The sequence below is a fragment of the Mustela nivalis genome (genome assembly GCF_964662115.1).
Source record: "Mustela nivalis genome assembly, chromosome: 20".
In the NCBI taxonomy this organism is placed as follows: domain Eukaryota; kingdom Metazoa; phylum Chordata; class Mammalia; order Carnivora; family Mustelidae; genus Mustela; species Mustela nivalis.
This window is the reverse complement of record NC_139039.1, coordinates 18,541,841-18,561,732: the sequence shown is the minus strand read 5'-3', so window position 1 is coordinate 18,561,732 and position 19,892 is coordinate 18,541,841. Positions and strand designations below refer to the sequence as shown.

General features: G+C 37.7%; 1 protein-coding gene across 50 annotated transcripts in view; it reads left to right on the top strand.

Annotated features, from left to right (window-relative positions):
• The first annotated feature begins 6,128 nt into the window (after positions 1-6,128).
• The window catches only part of PCM1 (pericentriolar material 1), an 81,747-nt gene continuing 67,983 nt past the window's right edge, over positions 6,129-19,892 (top strand). For 22 of the 50 annotated variants that reach the window (XM_082715586.1, XM_082715582.1, XM_082715564.1 and 19 more), the window contains exons 1-5: positions 6,171-6,532; positions 8,007-8,073; positions 10,950-11,113; positions 17,689-17,806; positions 19,290-19,535. In XM_082715586.1, the coding sequence (XP_082571712.1) occupies positions 17,711-17,806; positions 19,290-19,535 (342 nt within the window). In that variant the 5' untranslated portion in view covers positions 6,171-6,532; positions 8,007-8,073; positions 10,950-11,113; positions 17,689-17,710. Of the gene's footprint in view, positions 6,533-8,003; positions 8,074-10,949; positions 11,114-17,688; positions 17,807-19,289; positions 19,536-19,892 lie in introns of all 50 variants that reach the window. The other 28 variants (XM_082715588.1, XM_082715583.1, XM_082715574.1 and 25 more) reach the window with 10 other exon arrangements.

Below are 19,892 nucleotides of genomic sequence, written 5' to 3'. Positions count from 1 at the left end.
ACATGTAACACCCAGTGCTCCATGCAATACGTGCCCTCTTTCATACTCACCACTGGGCTCACCCATCCCTCCACCTGCCTTTGTCTAAAACCCTCAGTTTGTTTCTCAGAGTCCACAGTCTTTCAAGGTTCATCTATCCCTCTGATTCCCTACCCCTTCTTCACTTTCCCCTTCCTTTTTCTAATGTCCTCCATGCTATGCGTTATGTTCCATAAGTGAAACCATATGTTAATTGACTTTCTCTGCTTGATTTATTTCACTCAGCATAATCTCCTCCAGTCCTGTCCATGTCGATGCAAAAGTTGGATATTCATCCTTTCTGATGGCTGAGTAATATTCCATTGTATATATGGACTACATCTTCTTTATCCATTTGTCTACTGAAGGACATCTCGGCTCCTTCCACAGTTTGACGATTGTGGCCATTACTGCTATGGACATTGGGGTGCATATGGCCCTTCTTTTCACTGCATCGGTATCTTTGTAACCCTGAAATTATTTAGTGCTCTGGTGGTAAAGAAAGGCATTCTAACCTCTTTCCTGGTTAATCTGAGTTTACACATGCTTCGCCATTTTTTTCCCTTACCTTAGAATCTTTCTTACAGAAGGAAAAATGCAGTGCGGGAGGCCCTTTTTTATGGTAAAAGAGCAAAAATTATAACACAAACAGCTGTTGCTTCCCTATATAATGCAGTGGATTTTAGATAGATCACTGTACCCCAGTCACATTGGGACCTCTTCACAGCCCATGCTTATTTGCAAACATATACCAGATCTAGTCGTCACCTACAGATCTCCTTATTTATGTGAGAAAAGACACTTTTCTGGCTCACAGTTCATCTTTTACAAAGTCATTCCAGACTTTACTCCTTTATAACCATGGCAATTGTTGCGTTTTCACTTCATACAATTTTATTTTCAATAACAGCATTATTAAAGTAAAAGCTGAGGAGTAATTTTCATACTTTCCATTTTTTTTAAAGATTTATTTATTTGAGAGAGAGACAGAGTGGGAGTGGGGTAGGACACAGGGAGAGGGAGAGAAGAATCTCAAGCAGACTCCCCACTTAGCTGGGAGCCCAGCTTGGGGCTTGATCCCCGGATCCTCAGTTCATGACCTGAGTTGAAACTATGAGTCAGACACTTAGCTGAATGAGCCCAACCAGGAGCCCCTAATTTTCATACTTTTCTAGTATTTTTCATATGAATTAGAAAACAAAATCTGTATCAGCCTATATTTTTCTATTTTGGGAACCCTCCCACCTAATTGCCTGATGTCTCTACTTAATTAACCTACATCTGTGTATATCTAGTACTTTCAATATCATATAATGTAGGGGTAATGGGAAGCTAGGAAATAAGGTATAGATGATTTTCTTTGTAGTTTTTTATTATATCCCTTTATTTAAGTCCCTCTGACTTGATATGTCCTGGGAAGCAAGCATTCCACACAGGACTACACTGTTGCACCTCTGATCTGGTTTATGATGACCAGAGAAAGTGCAGTAAAAATACATAGACCCCCAAGAATATATACAGAAGAATATATAAGAAACAGCATATCACAAGCATAGGAGCTGAGCCATGTTAAGACTGATGAAATGCAAATACAGTTAGAATTGTCAGAACTATAAGGGTACATTTATCGAATGAGTGATTTTTGGAAGAAAAGAACATAAACTGGTTATGGAGGAGAAGGCAGTTCAGAGTGGTATAAACATTAACATTGTATGTCTAGAGAGCAGTAATTAGCTATTTGGAATCTAATAAGAAATTCTGAACTAGGCAGTAATGAGAGATGCCAAGTAATTAGATATGGGGAAAACAGAGGAGGGTAAAAAAAGCCTTGAAATATTAAAAATAATTAGTTGTTATAACTTTATATAATACATGATTTAATTATTCAAAAGTTTAGGTTTCTGAGCAAAAGAGGTGCATTAGAAAAATTCACAGTAACATGATTTTCTCAATGCAAAGTTTAGATCAGTGTTTCTCAGGAGTGATTTTGCCCTCACCCCCTACCCTACCCTCCTTGGATGGACAGTATTTAACAATGCCAGGAGACACTTCTGGTGGTCACAGATGGGGAGACAGGGTGTTACAGGCATCTAATGGAAGAAGGTCAGGCATGCAGATAAATATGTTGTAACACACAGGACAGCCCCCTGAAACAAAGAATCAGCCAGCCCAAAATGTCAATCATGCCATGACTGAAATACTCTGGGCTAGATGAAGGGAGAGAAATAAAATGCTTAAATTTAACAAAAAATGTAAGAACTAGGTCAGAGTTCTTCAACTATCCCTTGTTTATATAATCAGTTCCTTCCTCCATCAAGTTAAGTCACAAAGCTAATATGAAGAATAAAGATAATATCATTTATATGCAACTCTAGAAATATTCCAAAATTAATTTTATTTATGCTTTTAAGACTTTGTGTTTCTACCCATCAACATAGATGAATCTCAGAAACAATGCTGAATGAAAAAACAAGTCAAGCAAAAATATACTCAGTATGATGTCATTTATATAAAGCTTGAAAAAAAGTGAAACCAAATAATACATTATTTTGGGATATATACATATAGTTATTTGAAAAGAATGAAAGAATGATAGCACCAAGATCATACAGGATCGTATTTATGTTTGCAAAAGGGAATGCGCTTGGAGAAAAGCAGAAGGTGTCCTTAAATTGATTATATTCTGTTTGAGCTTAGGTGGTGGGTTATTGAGGGTTTCTCTTATCATTGTGCTTTATGATTTACACAAATGTCTATTTTTCTCTAGGGTGTATAAAAAAATCATATATAAAAACAATCATAAAATTCAGTTGTAATGGGGGGTATACAGATTTTTCCTTTAAGTTCTATCACCACCTGCAGGTAAAACTAGGTACTGCAAAAAACTGTTTTTTCAAAGACCAAATTTGTGAATCTCAAAATATAGTAAATGAACTCTGTGAGGCATTTGTGATAATAAAGAACTACAAAAGTCAGGGTTTCTGCTCTCACTCTACTTAGATCCTGTGGAAAAAGAACACAGAACACATTAAAGAGATAAATAATATAGTACAAAATGTTCTACTGTCAGCACTCCCTGGTCAGCGTTATCTTAAATATGAAAATGCTCTTTTACACAGCATGACAACCAATCAGAATCCAACTCCTTGACTTGATTCATTCTGCTACTACCTTAAGCCTGGCTTTAATTACTTCATGCCAATTACCACCTGTTCCTCTCATCTCCCGCTCTCCCTAGCTTGTTCTAAACCTTGCTGTTAAAGTCTTAAAATAACTATTTCATTATATCATTGCTTCTTCTAAAGACTCAATGTGATTTTACACTATCCACAGAACAAAGCCCAATCTCTTCAGATCAACATTTAAGATTTTCTACAGTTTGTACCAAACATATGGAAACCTATTCTTCTCTTGCCTCCCCGTTCCCCATCCCATGTGAATCCTCTGCTTCGCCCAGTCTGGTTTCTGCATTATCCATCACTAATTCTGGATGTACTGTGTGTTTGAAGTGTGCTTGTTTCCATCTGGGCCTCCTCCCTCATGTTTAATACATGTTTTATGTTGTTCTTAAATGTAGGAAACTGAGAGGTAGTTTCAACACACGTCTCTGAGAGACCACTCGTTCCCCATCTACATTTCCACTAGGCTGTTGCCCCTAATTTCATTCCATGCAGCAACTGGAACTATAATTATTTTTGAGGCAATATATCAGTATTCTTTCTCTGAATTCCTAAAGCACTAACTGTCTGTATCATTTATTTGCCATATTCATACACTACTGATACTAAATGGATTCGTTTGCTTAAGGTTTATTTTCTGAATTAGACATTAAGGTTTTGGAGATCTGGAATAATTTTATACTTTTTCAGGTTTTTTTTCTTTGCCTTTTGCTTTAGATCAATAATGCTCATATTTGAGTTTGAGGATCTCTTTTTTAATGTAAAAATACCTCAGACTCCTCCCCTCATAAACAGACATAATAGTATTGACATTTTTTAGAGGTCATAAATTTAAAAAGCATAAAGACCATATTAAGTAATGCTTTTGAATCATTTGAATTATTTGAATGACAATAGCCTCTACATATTTGAAAATTATATATGTACATATATCCATAAACAAAATGATGATTATGGTGATGATAATAGAGATAGCTAATATTTTGGAGCCTTCCCATATACTAGTAATTTTTTCCACTCATTCTTTTATTTAATCCAAAAATCCCTCCAACAAGTTCAGTAGACCTATTTCACATAGGCTCTACCACTTGGAGCTGTCAGAATTTTGATGAGTTATTTAAACTTTCGTTTCTAAAATGGAACAAATGCAGGATCAATCTCTTCAGGGGAGTTGGGAGAATTAAGAAAATCACAACAGATAAAATGCTTAGCTTGTGCCTTCTTCAAAATAAATATTACTTTAAAAAAAAATTCCCGCAAGGGTGGCAAAATTAGGATTCTCTCCCCTTCATTTTGTAGATGGGACAACTGAGACAGAGAAGAAACTTGACCAAAATTTTAGAGCTATGGGGTGGTGGAATTAGAATGGGGCCTGGAGCACTCTGTGCTTTGGATTCCCACAGCACTTTGTTTTCTTACAAAACAATCTATTTACATCACATTCTATTTCTCCATCGTTCACTAAAATATCAGCCCTTCAAGGGAGAACGGAGGACCGGTAGGGAATCAGAGGGTGAGATGAACCCTTCAAGGGCAGGGACTGTTTTTGTTACCGAGCAAGTTACCAACGTGAGATACACAGAATGTACTCAAAAATATATCATTGCAATAAGACTGAATCTGACCATAGTTTCAGGAAGAGTTTTATTTCCCTGAATTATGTATTGAGATAGGATTCTTTTACTTGGTTTTTTGAACAATATCTGTTGGTGATGGAGAACAATTTGTTGTTGGAACCTAAATGTCCTTTATTCACTCTACTCGTCTTTTGTTGAAAACGAACTCATCTCACAAACTGCCTAAAAATAGAATGCCCCTGCATTCAAGTAAAATTGAAGGTGTTTTCACTTTTCAGGGAGGCACACTAAAGGCCTTCAAAGTCAAGATCACCTTTTCCCCCGTGTGTTAGGAGTGTTAACAAGGAACCAGCAGGCCCCAATGGAGTCACGTGTGCTAAACCTCACCGCAGCCAACTAAGGCTTCATACCTAACCCAACTGCAGTTTCAACACCCCAGGAATAGAACCTTTAACTAGTCACCCCGGACGTGGTTATCGGTAGGTCAGCAATCCATCCGGCAGCGCTTTCCTTTCTACTTAGGAAGGCAACCTTGCCAGAAACAACGCATTCTTTGCTAAGTATTTCCTTTCCCCAACCCCTTCCTGACTTGAAAAACATTGCTCTTTCTACAGCTCCAAGGATCTCCTTTCTGTGCGTTGGTTGGAATGCCGCTCAATTCATGAACTGTCAAACAAAGCCAATTAGATCTTAGCATTCACTCACTTAAATTTTTTTTTTTTTTTTAAACTAAGAGAGAACCTGTCAATTTATCATCCTTGATAGAGCGTCTGCTGAGATGGGAGCATACATCAAAACAGAATCCAGAGACTAGTTTTAAAAAGAAAATTTCCCTATACTAAATTTCGATTAAAATCGTCTGGTTCTTCCAAGGGAAAAGGAGGGCATGAATCCAAGGTGGTGGTGTTCATGATTACCATTTCGAACTCTCCCACTGACTCTATGGTGAATTGGTTTAGCCAATTAACTTCCCATGATTAATCTCCACCGTGTAAAATCAGGACTAGATGGTAAACACCCTTCTAGTTCCATCTCTTCCTAATTCCGGATGCGGGTGGGCAAGAACCAGAAGAGCGACTTAGGTCTTTCTCCCCCCACTTCCGGCCCCCCGCAGGGTCTGGCGCGGACAGCCGCCCAGCAAACCATTAGCACTCTCCTCAGTTTTTCCAGCTGAAGAGGAAGCTCATGGCACTTCCGCCCAGGCCCAGAGCCACGAGCTCGCAGAGGAGTGCCGCGAGGTTCACGGCATGCCGGGATTTGCGGTTAACCCTCTCCTGACCGACGGACGGACGCTTATAAACCAGGGTCGAATTGGCATTCTGGGATATGTAGTCTCCGGTTGTTCGTTTGTGTTAGCGGCTCCAGGCCAAAGGGCCCGAAGTGACACCACAGACTCCGGCGGTCACATGACTCCAGTCTAGAGCGCTGATCGCACTGCGGCTCCCGCCTCGGCGAGTTCTCGCCCCCGCGCGGCCGTTGCCGAGGAGACGGCGCAGTCTCACGCCGCGTTGCCCCCTCTGCAGTAGCCCCCCCCCCCACCGCCCTCTTCTCCCACCACAATGAGATCCTAAGATGGCGGTGGCTGCGGCGGTTGGCGCCGAGTAGCTAAGGTAGAGAAGGCGGCCATTGGGCCCTAGACAGCCAGGGACCTTGTGGGCGCTCCCAGCTGCAGTCTCTAAGGGAGGACCGCTGCCAGTGGCGGATCGTAGGGCCTGACCGCTACTCCACCCTTGGCAGGAGAGGCTGCTTCGTTTACAGGTAATGCTGCGCGTCCCCAGCCCTTGGCAACCGAGGGCAGCGCGGCGCAGGGGCGGGAGAGCAACGGCTTTGGGACACTTGACCCTATCGGGCCTGGCCTCGGGCTCACGCCTCTCCGTGGGCTTCTGGGTCTTCCTGTTGCCAGCTTCAGGTCCCCCCTAGCCAGACAGTCCGCCCCTTACCTCGGGACGAAGGACGCAGTCTCCGGGTGAGCATTTAGGGACGCGTTAGCGGCGGCAGAACCCCCTTGTTGCCCGCCCCCCCTCCTTCATTTTCTGGCCCCGAGGAGGAGGCCGCCCTGCGTTTCGGGCGCTCCAGGGGCATGCCCCTTGCAAGTGGAGGGAGTGGAGCGGGGGCTGTGGTTTGGTTGCCAGGGATGGGGCTCTGGTTCTCCACAGCACGGGGCCTTAATGGCCTTCGTGTTCGTGACTGCGCCCGCTCCCACCCCCTCTCAGATTCCACTCTGGGGCGCTCTCGGTGTCCAGAATTTTAGGTGAAGGCCGGGTGAGGAGCGACGCGACTTTTGCGTTGGGCTGTGAGCCGCGGATTTTTGCGGTCTCGGGTATTCTGAGAGCTGAAAGGCCGGGCGCGGGGTGGGGGCGGGGAGGGCGTTCCTGACTTTGGAGACGAGGTGGTTTAGACTCGGGAGAGGAATGATAATTTAACAGCTCTTCTCGCCCCCCTCCCGTTGCTCCGCTTCTTCGTGTCCTACTGTAGGTCCAGTAAGAAAGGGCCGAAGATGGGGAAACCTAAATGCCAACTGGGATTAGGGAAACATTGCTTGCTTTGCAGAAACTGGTGTTTGGGGATTGGATGGTAGGCCCTGTTAGGGGGGCGGGTCATCCAAACTTTTTTCATCCTGGGGCCGATTCCTGAGGATCTCGTCTTTGTTCGATTTTTCTTTTTTCTTTTTCTTTTTTGACCGGTTTGAGGTTTGCGTTCTGCGCCGTATGAGTGAGGGATCGTATTTTGGCGCTGGAAGAACCGGGCTTTCTGGGCACCCCCGCCCCATAACTGCTTTCCAAGACTCCGCCTCCTGGTATTCTCTGGTTACCGGAGTGGGTGTTGTAGAGCTTCGGGTGCACCTGCTCTTTTCTTTGCCTCTTACCTTCTTGGTGCGAGTCCTGGAAACCATTATAATGCTGGGTTTTTGAACTGAAGGTAAACCTTGTGCGCGGTAATTGGGGTTATTGATTTGTATTACCTACCGAAGTAGCTATATTAACGGATCCTGTTGTTTGGTAGAATCTTACAAGTTTGGAGGATTTAAACATTTAAGTATATCACATTGTTTTCCAAAAGGATTAAAGTAACCAGTCTAAAATATTGTAAGTTGGATATTTCCTTTTTTGTTCATTTTTCTAAACATTTTGGGTCGTGTGTGTGTGTGTATATATATATATATATATATATATATATAATATTTGTTATTCTGTACTTCATAAGTGTTTTTGTTGTTTTTAATCACAAGCAGGCAACAACTTTGAAGTGTGAAGCAGGAAAGGAGCCGTTTCTGAGCTGTAAAACTAGTTTTTAAACAGGTAATTTGTCATCATTATATATGTTATTGCTGTTTATGGGTTTTTTTTTTTTTTTAAGGATTTTATATATTTATCTGACAGGGAGAGACAGAGTACAAGCAGGGGGAGCGGCAGGCAGACGGAGAGGGAGAAGCAGGCTGACTACCAAGCAAGAGCCGGATGTGGGGCTTGATCCCAGGACCCCGAGATCATGACCTGAGCTGAAGGCAGATACTTAACCCACTGAGCCATCCAGGCACCCCTGTGTTATTGTTCTTCCTATTGTAGTTGGAAGACTTTTCAGTGGAGACTGCTATCAACATATCAGTGCATGGTTGAGGGCCCACTCTAGGAAACAGACCTTCTCGCTTTGCTGCCCTGTGTGCCTTGCTTTTTGGCATGCCACTTTGTTCTGCTTTCATAGTTTTGCTAGAAAAGAGCCATGTCGTTCCTAATTATTTAATACCAAATAATTTTAACAATGCCTTTTGAAATGTCTTTCTTCACAGGACCATTTGAATTTGAATTTGTCCTGTAACAGCTACTGGATTTGCCTCTCCAAATCCATTTAATCTTGTCATTTTCTGCAACTTTTCTGTTAATTGATTTTTCAACATTTTTATGCACAAATTTCTCTACCTTTTGAGCTTATTGCATATATTGTTGACTGAGTTGTGCTTTTTCTCTCTTAGGTGCCTAAAGGTAAACTTTAGTTTATATCCAAAGTGCATTGTCAAATCTGACCAGCAAAAAAAAAGTCAATGAAAGTTTATTGAGGGAAAGTTAAGTAATTATTTGCTAAGGACAATTTAGAAATTAAATGACTAAAGGATGAGGATCAGAAGAAATTTTTGTTAAAAAGCATTTTAGAAGTCACTGCTTTTTTAAGACAAGTGTCAGAGTCTGAATTTAATTCTGCTGTTAAAATTTTAAGACAACGCATTTTCAGTGGGTTGCTTGCTTTCTAGGAAAGCAGGTAAGTCCTTAGTTCCCGTATGATCTAGGCCAACTATCATGAGAAAATTGGGAGTTGATTTATGTCTTTATTATACTTTTCAGTATTTTTTTTTAATTGGAAGAATAATAGGATGAGAAAAATCAAACTCAGGGAAGGTCAAATGTGAGTGTGTATTAGAGTTCTTAACACTAGAGTGATATAGCAGGCATTTAGTAAAATAAAAAGAATTATAAAACCAGTTATAAAATAGTTTAAACGTGAGGGAGGATAGATGAGAGGGGATAAAGATATAGGGAAAATTCTTTTAACTCACTTTAGAAGATCCTGATTTTCTCATTAAAGAATTTGGCCATCTGTAAAGGAGACAAGTGTATTTGACACTTGGGAAAAATAGAAAGCATTTGGAATAACTGCACTAGGGAATTTATTTAGAAGCCAGCAAAGTACATAGTAATACATTCATTTTACAAATTTAATTCAGTACCTACAGTGGGTGACTTAATGACTATACAGTACTAGAGATATGGCAATGAACAAAACAGACAAGGTGTCTTATCTCATGGAGTAAACCTGTGTTTTGAAAGTGTGTGTTTGTGGGTGTATAGTATAATATACCTTAATAGTGAACATAGCCAATCACATTTTATAATTATTTCTCTATCCTTTGGCAGTTTGTGAATAGATATAAAGAGAGCACGTAGTGGGGTTTATCCAGAATTGAATTGGTAGAATGGGCAAATAGGGGAGGAAGTCCGGGATGCTTGCAAGGGATTTTTGGAATGACTTACTTGGGTTGTGTTTGAGGTTGAGTAAGGAAGCAGGGGATTAATGGATTCCTGGAAAGAAGAATGACCAAACTGAACTTTGCAGCAGGGTCAAGAGCAGGTTTAGCAGGAATGACCAAGTGAGAGAAGGAGAAGGCAAGGACTTAGGATCAGAAGAAGGGATTTCAGAACTTCAGGATCTTGAACAAATTACCAGTCCAGAGTGAAATGTATTGGAATAGGGTAGATGAGACGGATGTTGGACCTCAATTCACAGTCTTAGAAAAATTGGGAAAGTAGGGAATGATGTGGAGGGTGAGACCATGAGCCAGTTATTACCAAGAAAAGTACAAGACTTGTTTTGGAGGGGGGACGGTAGGAAGTGGTGCCCATGGTATGGAGAGTGATATTTTTGATGACAAATTTGTTCAGAAGAGGAAGGTTAAGCATTAGTTAAATAAGAATGGTCTATAAATGTGATTCTTTCCTCATGAATCTGGGGGCATTAGGAAGAGTAGTGCCCCTTTTGGAAAGGATTGCTAAGGAAATAGTGCTTTCAGAGGGATTTCGGATGTTACTGAACTTGAAGAAGTAGGAGGCATATTGGGGAACAGAGGGAGGATGTATAGGAGGTTAGTAATGATCCAGTGGAAGGGAGTGTTATGAAGAGATGATAACAGTGAGTATGGGACTGGCAGCAAAGACTGAGATTCCAAGTTGCTGGTGGCAGTAGGGCCTACAGATTTATTTGGGTGTTATATGTAACCCATGACAAGAAAGCAATAGGTTTTGAATATAAATTTTAGGGAGGGCGTCTTAGCGAGCAGAATTTAATTGACCTCAGTGTTCTCACTTCTGAGCAAGGGCATATTTTGTTGATATGAAATGCTCTGCACAGAATAACTATATCGTAAGATAGACCTAATGCAATAGTTGGTACGTAGGTCTAATAAAATTTTTGTTGATTTAGATAGAGGGTTATGTTTTGTTGCAGTCTTTTTATCCCCCTCCCACCAATGTCTTAACAGGTTTTTTTTTTTTTTTTAATTTAAGAGGGTAATTACAGAGATATCTTAAGTTCTAAAAAAATTTTGAAATTTTTAGAAAGTCTCAAATTGAAAGCACTATGGGAAAAATCCTTTGTGAAATTTTTTTTTTTTTTTTTTTTTTTTAAGGTACTTGACTATCTTAAGTACAGAGAAGAAATTGAGAAGTTCCTCAAATGAAACTGACTAAACAAAACATAAAACCAGATACTTGTGCATTTTCTTCTCAGTTTCCATTAGAAGTGCTTAGTACATTTGAACACTGTATGAAGACTTTCAAAACAGTGTACCAGGTATTTTTATAATTAGAGAAATACTGTAAACAATACAGCCTTTAGAAAACTTGTACAGATAAATAAAGTACCACCTTTGGGTATTTTGTGACCATAAGTAAATACTTAGAACAAAACTACTTCCTACATTATTTTATTAGGTTGAGTATTTCTAAAACCTTCATTTACATTGTCAAGATGGCATTTCCAGGGATGGTTAGGAGTAATTTAATGCCATTTCAGAGATAATATCTGAATTTAAAAATTTTAGAAAAATAGTGTTTTTTCTTAACTTGTTTAATTTTTCTTTATATTTTTATTTCAAAGATTAACCTTGGGTCAATCATCGGTATTTCTGTGACAATACTGTAATTTTATATGCATATAAATACTTCTCTGTAATAAGAATCTTATGACAGGATTTTCTTCAAAAAGATCAGTCACAGAAAGTTTATAAATTGCTATAGTACTTTTGTATTTTGTATCTTTGCAAGGCGAGGGAGCCAGATAGGGCTGTCGAAAATAGCTATATGAAGCTTTTAATTAGTTTCAACTTAGTTTAGTAGGTCATAGAAGTGCTTGTTTAAAGTAGAAAAATTTTACTTTTATCCCTGTTATTCCCATATAGTCATCCATGACTTGCGCTGTTTGTTTTCCAGTGGCTTCAGATTTTCCATTTTATTGTCTTTCTAATAACCTGCCTGCCATAATCTCCCACCTTGGATGGATTCAGTGGAATATTCTACCAGGGCTAATGAGCACTGCTGGGAAAAAAAATTCACATTGCAGATTACTGATATCTGTGGATGTTCTCTAGCTCTCACCTGAATCCTCAATGCTTCCCACAGTCATTCTCCTTTTCTCATCTCTCAGATACTGCTGTCTCACCCTCATGTTTTAGGATCAGTCCTTTCCGCTTCGCATCACTTACAGACTCCCTCAGCCTCCTACGAATAGATGCCATTAGCCTCAGTCTACTTCCATCCTTCCCCTTTGTTCGAAGAAAGAGGTGTTCCTCTACCTATAGCTAGTCATTTTTCTTAACACCCTGGGTCCCAGTTGCTACCTCTTTTTCAGAGACCATACACTATCTCCTTTCTTTTCTGCATCTTCAGTATCTTCCTCTACTAGCTCTTGGCCAACAAATTTTAAACATGCTTTTAACAAAACTTCCTCCATGCCTATCTCTGTTTGCTTCCCTTCATAGACTAATTCCTTGAAAAAATTACCTAATGACTTATTTTTGCCTCTTCCTATCAGTAAAAGCATTCCAGTTATGGGATTGATCCTCCCCACCCTGCTGTAATGGCTAGTACCAGGGTCCTCAGTAACCTTCTTGTTGCTAAATCCAAGTGGGCACTTCTTAGTATTATGTGACAGAATAACATCTGGCATTCTTACTGATCTCCTCCTTTATACACTTGCACCTTTTCTAGCACACTCTCCTGGTTTCTCTCCTGTCTATCTTCTTCAGTGTTCTTTTCCTGTCTCTTAAATATCCGTGTCCCTCCAGGCTCAGTCTTGATCTCTTCCTCTTCTCCCGATGACTTCTGTGCCATTTTGAGTACTTTTCTGGGCAGATGATTTGCAAATCTCTGCAGCCTAGATTTCACCTCAAACCCAGCATGCTAACACCAAATTAATCATCTCCCAACAAAAATCTGTTCCTTTTCCAGTCACTGTGAATGTATTACCATAAACCCAGTTGTTCAAGCTCGAAACGTAGGACTCATCCTTGAACAGTTTTCTCACTGCCTCATCTTTCATCTTCCATGTCATAATAGTCACCAAGCCCTATTGATTCCACTATTGGAAGCCTACTTGAATTGATCTTCTTGTCTACATACCTAGTATTTTATTATAAGAATTCTTTTCATATAATAGTTTAAAATAATGATAAAATTATACGAATAATAACAGTGTGTCTACAAAACAATTTAAAAGGCAGGCATCTATTTCTAATGATGACTTGGAGGTGGGTAAAGAGATTGGCATGAAGAAGAGGAAAATACTTGCCTATATTTTCTACATTTTATAGGGGGAGATTTTAACCCTCTTAGATAAATCAGCTGTTAAGATGTTGAAAATTGATTTACATGACATTATTTCTTAAGCTTCATAATAATACTTGTATAGGAGTATGTATTTAAACACATTTAGCATCATTATTATTAATCTACCCTCATGGGTGTTTATCTCATCACAATATAACTATAGACAAAGTTGTTTATTTTGTAAATTCAGTAGACTATATAGTAAGTGGTCTTTAAAAAGACTTTAAAAAAATTTGGCCAATTTTTCCCAAACTAATTTTAATATTTAGTTTTTGAATTGTTTTAAAAACTTAACCTTAATAGTGTTTGAATTCATATAGCCCATAAATAGGTTCTTAGAAGAACCTATTTCATTTTATGGGGAATGAATTAGCTCTTCATTTTAGGGGGAGTTTATCATAATATAAAGATAAAATATAAAATGTCATATCTCCAAATATATTTTTAATTTATCTCTAAGTAAGTTTTAATACTCTACTAATAGAAATCATAGCATACACTATTTTAGGAAAAAAATCGGTATGTAAGAGTTTTTACTTGAATACCTTAATAAGTTTCCATGCTAATTTATGTTTTATGGTTAGTTTCTAGCACTTTTGAAGATAGTGTTGCCTCTACTGCATATGTAGTTTTTGGAGTGCCCATTATTTAACATTGTAAATTATATTGGTACATCTAGGAAATAATAGGTGCTAAATGATTCATCTAAATGTCATTTCAGCTCATTGGAGATATTTCTATATGAGTATTAGTTATTTTGTAAGTTCTAAAATATATTTCTAGTGTAAAAAACAGTGCAAAGTATTGCTGAAAATATATGAGAAGACAGGGAAAACGATCACATTCCTACCTGCACAACCAGCAGTTGCTTTCATGCAAGCACTTTAGTATATATTCTTAGTTTTCGTTTTTTCTAATCCGTATGCAGTTTTGCATATTGCTTTTTTCCTCTTTTATACTCTCTGATATTATAAACACAGGCAGTATCGTTCAGCCTTCATAATTATATATGTTTTGAAGGGTACTGTTTACTAATAGCATCCAGCCTATGGTTTAACATTCAGTTTACAATTTATCACAGTTCTAGCATAATAAACTATTTTCTGCATTATAGTTCCCTCTCCCTTATTTAAGTTTATTTTCTTACATTTGCTCGGGAGAGGTAGAATTACTGGGTCAAAATTCAGTTTTAGTTCTTGATACAATATTGCAAAAATGCTTTCTAGAAAGGTTATGCAAGTTTAGCTCTCTAGATAGTGACTGAGAGTTCTAGTTTCCTTTTGCTGTCATCAGGATTAGGAAATCCAGCAAATTTAGTAGTCCCTCATTTTAATTTGCTGCTAAATTTTATTGTTAATATTTTTATCATTTTATGTTTACTGACTTTAAGTTACCTGTTTATACTGACTTTTATTGTTTTATTTTTAGTGTTTTTATTTTTCTTGTTTATCCCCATTAATTCTTTATAAAGATATTCACTGTGTGCTTCATATTTCTTTGAGATTTTCCCCCTGGTTTGTCAATTACTATTTATTCTCTATAAACTTGGGGATTTTATTTTATGTGAATACAATGTGTTACACTTTTTCTCTTATTTCTGCATTCCATATTTGTAGGATCTTTATTTTTAGAGCCCATCCTGTTTTCTTGATTTTCTGTCTTTTTTTTTTTTAACCTTCTCAATCTATTTTTAATCTGCTTACTATCTTGGTGTTATGGTATAAGATGGCCTTTTTCAATTGGGAGAGAATTAAGCTCTAAGGCATCTATTGTTTACTGTGAATAAATTCTTCTTCTGTGTTTGGAATGGTACTGGGTATGTACCATCCTTGGGAGAATTGAAAAAAGTATTACTCAGATCATTTTTCTGTGTTCTGTATTTGAGATGAAGGATTCTAGTTGAGAAATGCTATTAAATTTCTAAATAATCTTTTTCAAAATTAGTAGCAAATATTCCCATCAAGTGAATAATCCTTTATCATCTTATATCATGTTATTTTTATGAGGATTAAATGATAGGATGTTTATAAAATATAGTAAAATAGTTGTTAAAATAGTTGTTAGCTGTGATTCATTTTCTTCATTATATTTTTCTAATTGGGTGTATTTTAGGATTTTGCAAGGGGTAATTGGCTAATACTAATTTAGTCATATAGGTACTCAGTATGAATGAATATGTCTTGGGACTAGTTTTCTACTCTCCCAACCTCTGTTGCTACTTTTGCTTTTATTTTTCATATATTTAAATTTTTTGTACTGACTTGTTTTGTCAGATTCTAAGAAGAACTCCACTGGGAATTCATTAAGTGTATATTTAGAAAAAAATGGTGTGTTTATAAAATTTGTCTTTCCATGAGGGAAGATAGTTTGTTTTTCTACTTTGTAAATTTTCTCTTACATTGTTTTATAGTCTACTGGTGCTTCCTAATTTAGGGCAAAATTTGCATTATTCCTAGATGGGTTTTTTTTGGTCACAATTACAAGGGCATCATTTTTCTCCAGTATATTTTCTGTGTGGTTATTGGTGATATTTTGAAGTTCTGTATGTTTTTTAATGCATAATTTAAGGATATCACCTTTTGTCTTCTTAGGGTTAATATTTATGTTTCATGTTTTTCCATTTTGTAGACTTTAAAAACAATGCTAAATAACTGGTATGTACCTTTTTATTTTGATCTTTATTTTAATAGGGATGTCCTTCATTTCTTATTTTATTTTTTCTTTTTTAAAAGATTTTATTTATGTATTTGTCAGAGAGTGTGAGCACAGGCAGACAGAGTGGCTGGCAGAGGCGGAAGGAGAAGCAGACTCCCTGCTGAGCAAGGAGCCCCATGTGGGACTCGATCCCAGGACATTGGGATCATGACCAGAGCCAAAGGCAGAGGCTTAACCCACTGAGCCACCCAGGCGTCCCTTCATTTCTTATTTTAATATTGTTGGCTATTGGTTTAAAGTATATACTTCTTTCAACTCCTTAGAAAATTATTAAAGTAATACGTGCTTACTGAAAAAAAAAATAGTATAATCGTACATATAACTATAAGGAATCATCAGTGTATTTGTACTTCTTAAGATTTCTTTCTTTTTTTTTTTTTTTCTTCAAAGATTTTACTCATTTGTGAGAGAGACCGAGAGAGTGAGAGAGAGAGAACATGAGTGGGATGAGGGGTAGAGGGAGAAGCAGACCCTCTCTCAGCAGGAGGCCTGATGCAGGGCTTGATCCTGGGACTCCAGGATTGCAACCTGAGCTGAAAGCTGATATCCAACTGAGCTAGTCACCTAGGCGCCACTAAGATTTTTTTCAAATTAAGTGTTGAATTGTATCACCATTTCTTTGAGTGATAAAATTTAACCTCTTTGTGATCTATTAATATATTATTCTAGTAGATATTCTAGCATTAAAACATCTGTGAGATTACTTTGTCATGGATGATAATGCTTTTAATTTTTTGCTCTAGTGAATGGGATAAGTTGGGATCTTACAGTCAAAGCAACTTGGATATGTATTCCTTTTTGCCATTTTTAGCTGAGTGACCTTGGAGAAATTATGACTTCTTTGAGTGTTAGAGTTATTTGTAAAATCAGGAACCTATTATAACGCTCCTGTCTAATGGCTTTCTCTGCCCTTTGAATTCTAGATAAAATTATCTGCCCATCTTTTTCACTCTGTCCTTCTCCAGCTTGTGCAGTTCCACAGCCTGTGGAAAGCCAGAGTCCTCCACAAGGTTATGTAGAAATCTCATTTTCTGCTGATCATCTCTGCTTCTGAATGTCTGCTTTTAACATGGCTCTTTCTTTACTCATCTCTCTGACCTGGGTATGAAATTGAGTACTTCCCTGGATATTCACAAAAATCCTAAGTTTTTTATTGTAGTAGGGAGAATTTGCGACTTTGGTAGACGAGTCGAGATTTAGGGAAAACTCTGAGGTAGCAGCAATATAATTTAGTGTAAAGCAATAGGCATCAGTCTTCTTAAATGTTTCAGGCCACTGTATTTTTGACTTTTATTGCCCATTCACTGACGTAGGCCTGCCTCTTTCTCTTGTCTTCTCTCTACCTTGCTTAACACTACCTTCCTGTTAAAACCAAATGTTTCTGCATCCAGAGAAGTTCCATCCTCTTTGAAACTTTGACACCAAACAAATTCTCAGGTCTTTGGGAATATTGGTTTTTTTCTCCTAAGAGTGGTTTTGGTTCTAGCCATTAATAACTTTTTCCTTTCACTCCTTTACCTTTTAGGACTGTGTTCAGCTAATTAAATAAAGTGACCTGAAAGCATGTAGGCCAGTACTCATAGTGGATATTTTGAAGTTTTCCTTCCCTTTCCTGTCACTCCAGCTCCTTAACTCATGTTTATTGTAATATCTGTATGGCTGCTGAATCAGTTTGTCTATGATGTGTGGTTGACACTACCTCTTCTTATTTCATAAAATCAACTTTTCTGAGATTTCTTTCATGTCACTAAGCTTCATGGAATGATTTAAAAATCATTAAGAGTTTGTTTTTATGTGTTAAAATGTTAGTTTTCACTTGTTTTGCAGAAAATTAATTGGTAAAACCAAGATGGCCACAGGAGGAGGTCCTTTTGAAGAAGGCGTGAATGATCAGGATTTACCAAACTGGAGTACTGAGGGTGTTGATGACCGACTCAACAATATGGTATGATAACTTACTATTGATGGTGTATCATTAACTACTAATGATAAAATGAAACTTTCTCTTGACTTAGCCAAATCAAACTCATTGAGATTCTTTGTAAGCACATGGTTTTGTTGCTGGCCAAGACATTAAATCCCTGCCTGTTTGTTATGTTAGTTGAAGATGATTTTGTTTGCAGGTAGCAGATATCAACCTGAGTTAACTTAACCCAAAAAGAGTTATTATAAGTTTATAAAGATGTTTTATGGAAAACAAGTTAAACCAAAACACTATAGGTGGGTTTTAGGAAGGGACTAGAAAAAGGAACTAGAAGATTGTCAAGAATTGCTTATTCACTGCCCTGACTCTCTGCTTTTGCGTGCCTTTGCTTAACACAACTCTTTTCGCAGACCAGCTTTCTCTCTTCTCTGGTTCATGTGGTGTTCTATGGCTGACCCTTCATTCTAAAGTTTTCTGTTATCACTACAATTATGTACTGACTAGTTATCTTTTAGTTCCAATTTGAAATTTTAAAGTATGATTATCCCTGTTTGGATTAGATATGCATCTCTTTTCCAATCAGCTGTGGCCAGGAAGGGGTAGGGTAAGTAGAACAACAGGTTGGCAAGAACACCCATACAAGGATTGGGGTGGAGGGACAGATTGTAGAGAAGGGAGTTGTGTTATCAATGAGGAAGTATCCCAGAAGGTTTTACTATAGTAAAACTAAATGATTTTTCCAGTTTGAATAAGGTAGGAATTTATAGACTTTTTTGTTGAATGACTTAGGTTATGTGGATATAACTAAGTAAATAAAAATGATCTCCCATTAAAACATGAATCATTTTTGTCATTTCGTGTCAGGTCTTACTATGTAATACATTATTGCCTGTGAAAAGTTAAGAATAATTGTTTATTGCTTACTATATGGTGGGCACTGTGCCAGATGCTTTATGAATGTTATCTTTAATCACGTTTTAAAGGTGACACTATCTTAGAGATTAGGAAACTGAGAGGGTGGGAAGTTAAGTAAATTGCATAGGGTCACACAGTGAGCATTTCTTCAGATAACAATAATTTTCTTAGAATCCAGGTTGATTTGGAATCTGTCTTACATACATTGATTTTAAAGGAGGCCAGTAAAGGTATCTATAATTTATTTCACTATCCAATTTATAAATAGTAGGGAACCAATTTCTAAAATGCTCTTGAAAATATTCAGACTGACTCTAGGTTGGACTTTGCATTTATGTTTGTTAAAGATCTATGAGAGGAAATTAATCTATTTTCTGAAGGACTCTCTATGAAATGTAGACTAGATGTAATGGTGGGGGGGGGGGGGACACATTACCAGAAGTAAATAATTGTCTTTAAGGCTGTATGTTTATGCAAAAAATGTTTTGTCATTTTTAACTTTAAGACTCACTAAAAATGTTTAAGCATATCAAATTACTTCCCTAGTTTGATAGAGGCCAGATTAACTTTTGCCCTCACTTTTTTAAAGGATTGGGGTGGCCAACAGAAGAAAGCAAATAAATCATCAGAAAAGAATAAGAAAAAGCTTGGTGTCGAAAGTGATAAAAGGGTAACTAATGATATTTCTCCGGAGTCATCACCAGGAGTTGGAAGGCGAAGAACAAAGACTCCACATTCGTTTCCACATAGTAGATATGTGACTCAGATGTCTGTTCCAGAGCAGGCAGAATTAGAGAAACTTAAACAGCGGATAAACTTCAGTGATTTAGATCAGGTTTGTGAATTATTTTAAAAAATCAAGTTATAACTATGGGAAATACTTAGAATGGATTAAATAGTTGTTTTAAGAATGAAAAGTAAGCTCTTTATTTCCTTTTTCTTTGTTTCTGTGTATATGGAAAGAATTTTAATTGGTGGTGGTATTATGTTCTTTGGAGGGCAAAACTTTCTAAACTTGCTAAGGTCAGGGCTTTTGTAGCTTTATTACTAATACTCTATGACTGATATAAATCATTTCGTCATGGAACTAAATTTTACATGTTAGTAACTGAGTAAGATTGCTATTAAGCAAAAGGGAAGATCCAGTTTAGAATATTTATCATTGGCTAAGTGTGGGGTGTTCTGGATTACC